Source organism: Zootoca vivipara, chromosome 4, assembly GCF_963506605.1.
Source record: "Zootoca vivipara chromosome 4, rZooViv1.1, whole genome shotgun sequence".
Classification (NCBI taxonomy): domain Eukaryota; kingdom Metazoa; phylum Chordata; class Lepidosauria; order Squamata; family Lacertidae; genus Zootoca; species Zootoca vivipara.
The window spans coordinates 43,947,903-43,957,829 of record NC_083279.1 but is presented as its reverse complement, the minus strand read 5'-3'; the positions used below and the strand labels follow the sequence as shown (position 1 = coordinate 43,957,829).

At 43.1% G+C, this 9,927-nt stretch overlaps 1 protein-coding gene across 1 annotated transcript in view; it reads left to right on the top strand.

The window, feature by feature from the left end:
* The first annotated feature begins 868 nt into the window (after positions 1–868).
* TMEM47 (transmembrane protein 47) overlaps positions 869–9,927 on the top strand; it is a 30,438-nt gene continuing 21,379 nt past the window's right edge. The window contains exon 1 of the mRNA XM_035116568.2: positions 869–1,315. Within this exon, the coding sequence (XP_034972459.1) occupies positions 1,090–1,315 (226 nt within the window). The 5' untranslated portion in view covers positions 869–1,089. The remainder of the gene's footprint in view (positions 1,316–9,927) is intronic.

Genomic DNA, 9,927 nt, shown 5'->3' with positions numbered 1-9,927 from the left:
CTCAAGACATTATTGAGACAATGCTGTGATTCTACCCTAAACACTGTCACGCGCCAGCCTAGTTATTATATTTTCATCCATAAATAAAAGCCCTCCAATCCAGGCATGGCAATTCAATTCATGGGCTTTGCTCCGCATTCATCCCACTGTAGCGAATGAGATGCCACTATCCCTCCACACAGTGCTCTATAGCACTCGTATTTGATATTTATTCAGCACTAAATAAAGGAAGCAGGGAGCAGGTTTCGAAGAGAGATTTGAGGAGCCAAGGGACCACGTCTCCATCGACCCATCACTCCAGAAATCCCTCCGCCGCCGGGCTGCTTTCAGGTTGCCAGTCCTCCGCTTTCTATTCGATTTGTTCTGGACCTTTGCAGCCCCCGCGGGGAGTTTGCGTCAAAAGCAAAGCAAGGGGCTCTGACTGGGGGACTAACAAGAGGCAGCTGAAGATGGCAGGTGGCCAAGAAGAACGGACACACATCCCTAGAAAACCTAAGTTTTAAAAAACTTTTCCCCACCCGTCTGAAAACCGTTTCTTGACACGGGCTAGAGCCCTAGGAGAAAACTCCAAAGAAGCTTGGAAGCGCTCGTCTTTCCTTAAAAGCCACTCGGACGCCACAAAGGCCGCAGAGAGCGAGCGACCCGCCCCAACCGCCGCCGCCTCCTCCTCTCGCCACAGGGCGAGGAATGCGCGGCGGAAGGGCAGGGGCGGGAAAAGGGGGGCGCGCCGGCCGCTGCCCGGGGCGGCCGAAAGCCTTTCCCGCCTTCTTCTTTCCCTGGAGGGAGCCCTGCGAGTGACGTGCGCGCGGCTCGACGCCGGCCGCTGTGCAGCTCCTCCCGCCCCTTCCCCAGACAGGGGGAGGGAAGAGGGGAGGAGTGGTGTGCTGCTGGGGAGAGCCGGGCTTCGCGAGCCCAGAAGTGGCGACTGGAGCGAGCTGCCGCCGCTGCCGCTGCCGCCGCCACCTCCTCCCCTTCCTCGTTCGTACCTGACCGGCAGGACAGCAGCAGCAGCAGCAGCGAGGTCCGCTCGGTCGCCTGGCTCGGGCGGCGGCGCTGCTAGCCGAGGAGCGCCTGGTTCTCCGCTCGCCCATGGCTTCCTCCGGCAGCGGCATGGAGGAGGTGCGCGTCTCGGTGCTGACCCCGCTCAAGCTGGTGGGGTTGGTGTGCATCTTCCTGGCGCTGTGTCTGGATCTGGGAGCCGTGCTGAGCCCGGCCTGGGTGACGGCCGACCACCAGTCTTACCTCTCCCTGTGGGAGTCCTGCGAGAAACTCAACAACCCGGAGACCTGGCGCTGCATAACTACCTTGAACAGCGGTGAGAGAGAAGGGGGGGGACCTGTCCGGCACCTTTTACCTGCCTTCTTCTTGACTTGAAATTTCCCCCCCGTCCCGCGCCTCTCCCTCTGACCCCACCCATTGCAGCAGCGCCCCCAACATCTATTCGGAGAGTGTCCTCCCTGCTCCCCCCTCCATCCCGCCCCTAGAATAGCATCTCCTTCCCTCATCCCCACCCGCATCTTACCCGCCACCCGCTCAGGTTAGCCTTTTCCTCCGCAGCCCCGGACTTCTCCTCTGCCCCCGCTTTGCCCCCCTTTCCTCTCCAGGATCCATCAGCGCCACCTCTTAGCAGAACACATTTTCTTATCCTTAACACTTATGCTTCCATAGCGGTAGCCTCGCGTTCTTAAAACGCCTCTTTTGTCCCATCATCCGGAGTCGGCAGTCCGTTTGTTACCCATGTAGGGCATTGTTCATTGCCCTCACATTGTCTCTTGCTGCCCACCTGGATCCAGCACAACCCGCCTCTCCATCCCTGACCACTTTTTTATCCCACCTGTCTTCACAGCACAGCACACTCATCCCTGCATCCTAATTTGAACCTACTCCTTTAAGCCAGTTTTTCCCTCCCACCTCATCTCAGATCCTCCCCAATAGTCTTTCTCACTGCCCAAATCTAAATGCCACATTCTGCTTTAGTTGTGATCAATCCATCATACGTGCCCTCAATGCCCTTCCTTCCCAGCACTCCATGAGCTGCAGTCTCAAGTCTGCCATTCCAAGTTCCAATCCTCTACCTTTCCCTCTTGCTTGTGCTGAATTTTATGCTATATGTCTGCTTGCTCATTTCCCCAGCTGTCCCTCCTCCTCATAGCCCCATGTAGACAGAGAAGCAATATGTTTAAATGATGCATCTGTGAAGCAGGCAGTTAAGTATTTACATCTACACACATACAGCATTATGCACTCCCTTTCTCTTGTCTTGGACGTCACAATACGGCAAGGGCTAGAAAAAAGGGATAGCTTTTTCAAAGCATTTGCATCACGGGATTCCCTGTTGTTATTTTTAATGAATTGGCGTGTTTTGTTCTTGAAAAGAGCCTCAGTCCTGCATGTTGTGGTGTGAAGGTGGTTGTGGATTATCTTCCTGCTGTTTTTAACTTCAGATCAGTATTTTACCCTATACATTACCCAGTTCCCAGTCCTCAAGCTGAAGCTGACATAAAAAGTTGTGGCTTTCAGTTCATTGAATCTGTAGCCAACATAAGAAGCAACACTCTCCTGTCACTGTATTCTGACACTTTCTCTTTTCTGTTCTTCCTGTGCTCTCCTCCTTCTCTGTCCCTGATGAGAACTTTCACTAGGCAACATATGCAGCTTTGTCTCTCAGCTCCCCCCCCCCAATGTATCTTGTTGGCCTTATTGGCATTTAGGCTGTTTCATTTTTTTCTTTCAGTAAGCAAAATAGTAACTCCCCCTAATGGAAAAATTGCCCCTTGAAATGAGCAAGATTGTTTCAAAATCATCCCTCCACCCCCATATCAAGTGGCTTGCTCAGTCTCAAAAATCCTTTTTGTGAGAGCTGCTTCTATTTTCCACTGTATCACAGCTGCTTCTATAATCTCTATTGGAAACATCTACAAGTTAAACTGTAGCCTTCACTTACTAAGCCCTAAATCTGGTTTTGAATCATGTATTACCCTTGTGTTTTACGTAATTGTGCAATAAGAGATTGGTTTCCTATTGGTTTGACTGCCTACTGTGTATTTTGCTACATGCCTTTGTTTCTTTGAAAATTCTTTAAAATGTTCTTGGAGATCTTTGCTTCAAAACTGCAGCAGAGGTCCTTTCTTTTATTTTGTACTTTTTATCACTCCATCAAGTAAGATTGGTGTTGGATGAGGTTTGCTGTCAATTTTGTCATGTAAAGTAAAGCATTTTTTTTTAAAAAAAGAATTGCTTCTTCGCGCTGTTACCAGGGAGTCTAAACAAACTTTGTAACAGAGCTGTATTTTTTAAAATCTCTTTTCCCCTCCCACCCCAACCCCTGAAATTTATGTAGGAATGTCAGCTTTGACTTGATGTGTCTCCTTAGCAACAGGAATCCTTTTGCCCCTTTCTCTGTCTTCTAAAATGATATCCCTTGATTGCATAAAGACTTTTCAGATGAATTGGGTGGAGGTGGGAAGTGGGGGACTAAGTTCCAGTTCAGCTGGGTTTACTTTATTTCCTTACTTTCAAAAGTATGAGGGATTAGAAAGGTTAGATACAGTAGTGCACAGATCAGCATTAGAGGACTGCTAAGCACACTCCAATTGCATCTGGCAGACATCTCCCTTTTTAGATTTTTCCTACAGGAGAAGTGTGAGTAAGGGGAATGGGTTGGATGTGAGCTGCAGGCTCGTCATTGCATTTTCAAACAATAAATGAATGGGAAGAGCAGGTATTTGTTGTTGTGTCTTCCTGAATGGCTTCCTGCTCCTTCAGGAAATTTCAAGGCTCTCCCATTCTATGAAGTCATAGACTAAGCTTTACTGATTTTTTTGTGTTTAAAATAGTTTTCCATGTTTTACAAGCTGCTGGGAATGAATACTGAGTCTATTTTAAGCAAGACCTTTCCTTTAATTGTATCTGGGTCTAGAGTCAAGCTTTGAAAGCTTTCCTGAAATATGAGAATGTGCACTGTTTACACAGACATGCATATGCACAAATGTTTGTCCTTTGATACAAACAAATCCTCTGCACAAGCTGGGAAAAGGCCCTCGTTGCATTGGGTGAATAATGGATTGGGGCCTAAGTCTATAGTGTGATTTGTTCTACATTCACAATAGCCCTTTGTTGCTAAGAACTTAGCCTTTTTTCTTCTGCATAAATCAAAATATCCCTATTCTGTCTATCCCCCTCATTGCAGGCAAGGCTTTTAAGGTGTGAAATAATTGGGATATACTAGAAATAAGCAGAAAGAGCTTCCTTTAGGAAGACTTTTTAATTATGACACCAGAGCAAAGAGCATTGTCACTGGAGATACAGAAGGAGCCAGAGGCACAAGGCATCTTCCCCCCACAGTCTTAAAACATTTGCTTCATTGTCCCTTGAAGGAGAGCACCTCAAGTGGCACAATCAAGGGCAGCCACACACCAGAGCCTGCTAAAGCATATCCAGGGTTTAATTAAAAACCTTTGTCTTAATTAGACTTTAGGTCCTGACTGCTCTCAGAGAGGGCACATTTGGTTGTATCTGCAGCAAGGAACATCCTCTGAGCAATTACCAGAAAGCAGTCTCTTTGTCCAGTTTTGCTAACGGCCAGCATATCCCTTGTTAACTATATAATGTGCTATATAGCTGTAAGACTAACTGAGCATCAACATGTTTCTGCCAACACTGCTAGTACTAAAGTGGGAGAGAGGGCTGTGTATATATTTTACATATTTCAGGAGGCATCCAGCCATATTAAATTTGCCTGATAATAAACTAGATGTGCAGTTGTCCCCCATCTGTGCAGATGATTTGATTAAAAAATGCATGTTTTGATCATGGCATTTTAAAATAAGTTGGTAGATTTCAGCTAAGATCCCAGACTCCCGGGCAGCCCTGTTGATTTCTCTGGAGCTACATGGAAGTAAAATTGTGAAGAGTCATAGCTTGGAAGTCTGACATGGTTGTTTTGATGTAGATTAGGCAATTTAAAATAGCAACATGGCTTATTCTTACATCAGAGCTACCGTATGTGTACGTGCATGCATACTGTATTTTCTTATGGCATTTAACGTGTGAAGAATGTAGCCCACATGTATGGCAGACTGCATTAGGTTTTCAGAGCCTTTGCTGTAGAATCGTATGATGTTCGACATACTATGTTGTTTATTGCAGATCAGGCATACTACCTTTGTAGTATTGGCAAAATTAAGTGGCACTTTGAGATACGGTCTTTCTAGAAAATGTGTCTATTTGCTTAAGCACATAGACACATGCATTTATACAAAAAAAGCCTTTGGGGAGCCCGAATCATCAAAAGTAATATTACACTGAGAAAAACATAAACAAACATTATAAAGCTTTCTTCTTTACAGGCTATTATTGTTCTCTCTGGTGAAACATGTATCATAATGTTTATACAGCAGCATTCAGATCTGTTCCTTATAACTTTTGGGAATCCATAGGACTAAATACTTACTAGTTTCATCTAGGATCTTTAAATGTATTGTTAAAAAATTGATGCAAATGAATTACTTCTTTATTTTCACATTGCATTTAGAATATTGGGGATTCAAAATTCAGCCCAATCGAATTGTTATTTTAAAAGATAAAGTTGAATTGATAGCTTCTGGGGTTTGTTCTTTGTTTTGGAGGGGGAAATGAGGTGAGATCTAGCTTTACTGAAATATTGCAATATCCCATTTTAAATCTATTATACACTAACTAACCTATGTTTTAACAGTCATAATTTGTGTGTCTGCTTATTTTGCATGAGAGCAGCTGTTCCAAGCAGAATTGACAGCTCAAAAGCAGCTTCCTCCTGGGAATATGTAGATCATGGCTTTAACTGAGTTGATAGTGATGGATATTTGCAAATAGTTCAGCAAGACTGATAGTCACAACACACTGTTCTTTCCTGCCTTCCTGGAAATGTTTTCTTAAAACTGAAAAATAATAGCTAAGCAGAATGGAAAAAGCAATTGTTAACATAAAAAGTTTTACATACTCCATGGCCAACAAGCTGTATAAAAGGCAAATTCATGTCTTACTCTGAAACATAACTAGAAGAAGGCTTTATTTTAAAGCTTTCCAGAATGTACCCTCTTTTCTCAAAGGAGTAATTGTGATATATTGCATAGGAATGCAAATCTTTACAACATCCTTGCATCTGTGGTGGAAACCCCCCCCCCCCATTTTGAACTGTTTCTACAACTTCAAGATACTTCCTCTGCCTTTGCAATCCAGGAAGGCTAATCTACATAGTGTGGTGCTGATAACACCAAGGCTGCAGGTTCAATACCCTTAAGGGCCACCTGCATATTCCTGTATTACAGGGGTGGACTGGATGACCCTCATGGTCCCTTCAAACTCTACAATTCTACGATTCTCCTACCGGTAAATCTTTTCTTCTCTGGTGGCAAGGCATGCAGCAACTGGGGATGTCTAAATGGTTCTCACCTGCAGCCATACCACTAAATAGATAGTAGTTACTTTGAGGAATTGGATATAAAAGTGCAAAATAAGATTTTAAAAAGCAAACACATCAACATTTCTGACACCCCAATTTAGAAATCCTTATCCAGTTCAATGGATTCTATGTATAGTGGTACCTCTGGTTACAAACTTAATTCATTCCAGAGGTCTGTTCTTAAGCTGACATCGTTCTTATCCTGAGGCGCGCTTTTGCTTTTGGGGCTTCCCACTGTGCACACGTCTCTGGTGCGCAATTTCTGTTCACATCCTTGGCAAAGTTTGCAACCAAGAACAGCTACTTCTGGGTTAGCGGAGCTCGAACCTGAAGTGTTTTTAACCAGAAGCGTATTGTTTATTAATTTCTACAGATTTGTAGACTGCCCTTCATCACTTCAATACGATCTCAGAATGGTTTCCATCAATTCACATGCGTACACACACACACACACAGCAAAATAAAAAATAAAAACAAATGTTGAAAATGTTGAAAAAAATGCATTTAGCAAAATAGTAATGGGGTAACAGCATAAAGCATGAATAGTAATAGAGTAACTAGTGGTTTTTGGTTAGCTCCAAAAGCCCATGTTATCTTTACCAGCCAGCAGAAGTCCATAAGAGTCTTCATTATTTGGACTTCCAGAGGAGGGGACTTTCAAAGTCAGAGGCCACACCAGAGAAAGCCCTGTCATGCACCACCATGTGGTGGACCAAGCCCATTGAAGAGGCCACAAAAGCGCCCCCCCCCCCGATTAGCTACATAGCCCTAGACAGATGGCAAAGTCATGGACAAACATGGGCGGCTTTAAAAGAGGATTAGACAAATTCATGGAGGACAAAGCTATCAGCAGTTACTAGCCATGATTCTGTTCTTTGTCCACTGTCAGTCTATATATAGGATTGCACTTCTAGGAAAGTTTGCTCATTTGCCGTTAGCATTGTGTGCCAACACAATATCAGGAAAGACACACAGCCACCCATGTTTCTTTGATTATGACCTACATGTGAGTCTGCACATTATCACTTGGTCCTGTGAAGAGACACTAACACACACAGGAATGGGGCGTCAGGGAGCAGCTTCCACAACTGCCTCTTCGTGTTCTTGCACCTTAAGAAGCATGTGAGCAAAGGTTCCTGAGATGTCACCCAAATCAGGGGGGAAATACTGATGGAATATATGGTGAGTGGCATAGAAAAGGGAGGAAAAAGCAAACAGTGCAACAGACATATGTGCAAGTATTTTTCCAGCCCTATATGGAGATGCCAGAGATAGCCTTGGGCCTTCCTCTGAGTTAAAGCCCCTTTCTCTGTATCTCTCATAACTTTTCTAGATCTTTCTGGGAAGTTTGTGCTTGGACCATATCATGTATAAGCCAACTGTTGTGTTCGGTTTTGTTTTATTTTAAGTATGGAAGAAATCTTCAGTGAAGTGTATCCTAAACTAATTTATCTTGCCGTTACTGCTTTTGTATATTGCAGCATTTAAAATTTTAATGCCTGCTTCTCCTTTAAATATTTTTAATTGGGCTTCCGGAATTTAAAGGATGCTTTTACTGCTAGTGATAATATAAGTAGTCTAAATATTTTATGAGGTTTATATTTAGAATCAAGTGGACTGTAACCTTGACTCATACTCAGTTGCAAAAGATGAAGCGGTAGGATTCATATTCATAATCAAGTGGGAGGAGGGAGGTGCTATCTTATGCAATATTGACTTCTTCAGTCAATATAAGGCAGTGTTTTTTCCTAGAAAAATAGATGCTGGTACTTACCATGAAATTGTTATAATAAGTGCCACACTTTCTAACAACAGCAAGGTACCAGTACGCCATACCCTTGAAGTCCCCTGAAAAAAACCCACTGATATAAGGAATAGTAATTATTGGATCACTGTCAAAATGAGAAACAGTAACAGGTGGCATTCCACAAGAGCCCCTTCAGTTTAGTGCTGTCAACATATCATTATTGACTCTGATGAAGAAATGGAGAATATAGAAAGTTAGGACACAAACCAGCCAAAGTTAGCACTTTATACATTTCAGTGGAAAAGTGAGCCCACATGGCCAGCTCTCTTCCATTGGAATCAATGAGAATGACCACTTGCTGAACCGTTCTTCAAGTTTGCAGTGCTAGAGAACTAGAGACAACTGCAATGCTACAGAGCACAAGATAACAATATTTTATGGTAGAGAATTCTGTAGTTTAGCATTTTCTCACTACCCAGCTTCATTGGATGACCCCAAGTTCTAGCACTATGTGACAGAGAGAAAAGCATACCTTTGTCCACATTCTTCAACACCATGAATAATTTGTACACTTTTATCATATGTCCCCTTAATTAAATAAGAAGTTCCAAATGTTGCAACTGTTCGTCAAAAGGGGACTGCTCTCCAGCCTCCTGATAGTATCGATTGCTGTCCCCCTTCACTTTTTCTATTTCTACAATATTATTTTTAGGATGAGGTGACCAGAACAGTACATGGTATTTGAGGTGTGATCGTACCATAGATCTGTATAAAGGCATTACAATACAGGCAGTTTTATTTTTAATCCTTTCTTTAATGATCCCTAATATGGAATTAACCATTTTCACAGAAGTGTGTGTGCTTGGTCATCATTTTCACTGAGCTATCCTCCACAACTCCAAGATCCCTTTCCTAGTCAGTCACTGCCAGTTCAGATCCCATAAGTGTATTTTTTGTCCAGTTTATACTTCTATTAATGTGTTTTTGCTATGTTATTGTCCATTTACCCTGTTTGGATAAAACCTTTTGGTGCTCTTTCCAATCCCTTTTTGTTTTTACCCCTTGAATGATTCGATGTTGTCAGTAAACTCATCCACCTCACTGCTCACCCCTAACTAAAAGTCATTAATGAGCAAGTTCAAACCCAATATAGACCCTTGGGGAATCCAACTTATTATACCTTACCTTGTGAGAACTATCCATTTATTCCTTCTGTCTCCTTCCTGTTCTTTAATCCATTTCCAGTCTATAAGAGGACCTGTTCTCTTATCCCCATGGCTAAGTTTACTCATAAGTCTTTGGTGAGGGGCTTTGCCAAAAGTGTATGGCCAACTTATCCTGTAATTCTCTAGATTCAGCTCCCTAGCTTGTGAGGCCAGTGTGTGCAAAGATACATGCATTGTATCTATTGTACACAGTTCAAGTGCCACTTTGGTTATGATGCTTGGTTTGCCTGATGTCTAGTTATGACACTTGGAAATAAATAAAATGTTATTTAAGACAAGTAAAGAGCAGTTACTATGAAAATAGAAACAGAGTAACAAGAAAAAGAAGCAGCAAATCTAGGGGGGAGAGAAAGAGCTGGAGGGCAGACAAACACAACACATGAAATCAATGAGATAAAACTAAATAGCTGAAAGAGATCATGGAAGTTACTAAGGCATGAATAAAGTTGACACAAAATGCCTTCATTCAGTGGAATGATAGGAAAACTTGACTATGGAATTGATACTTCACA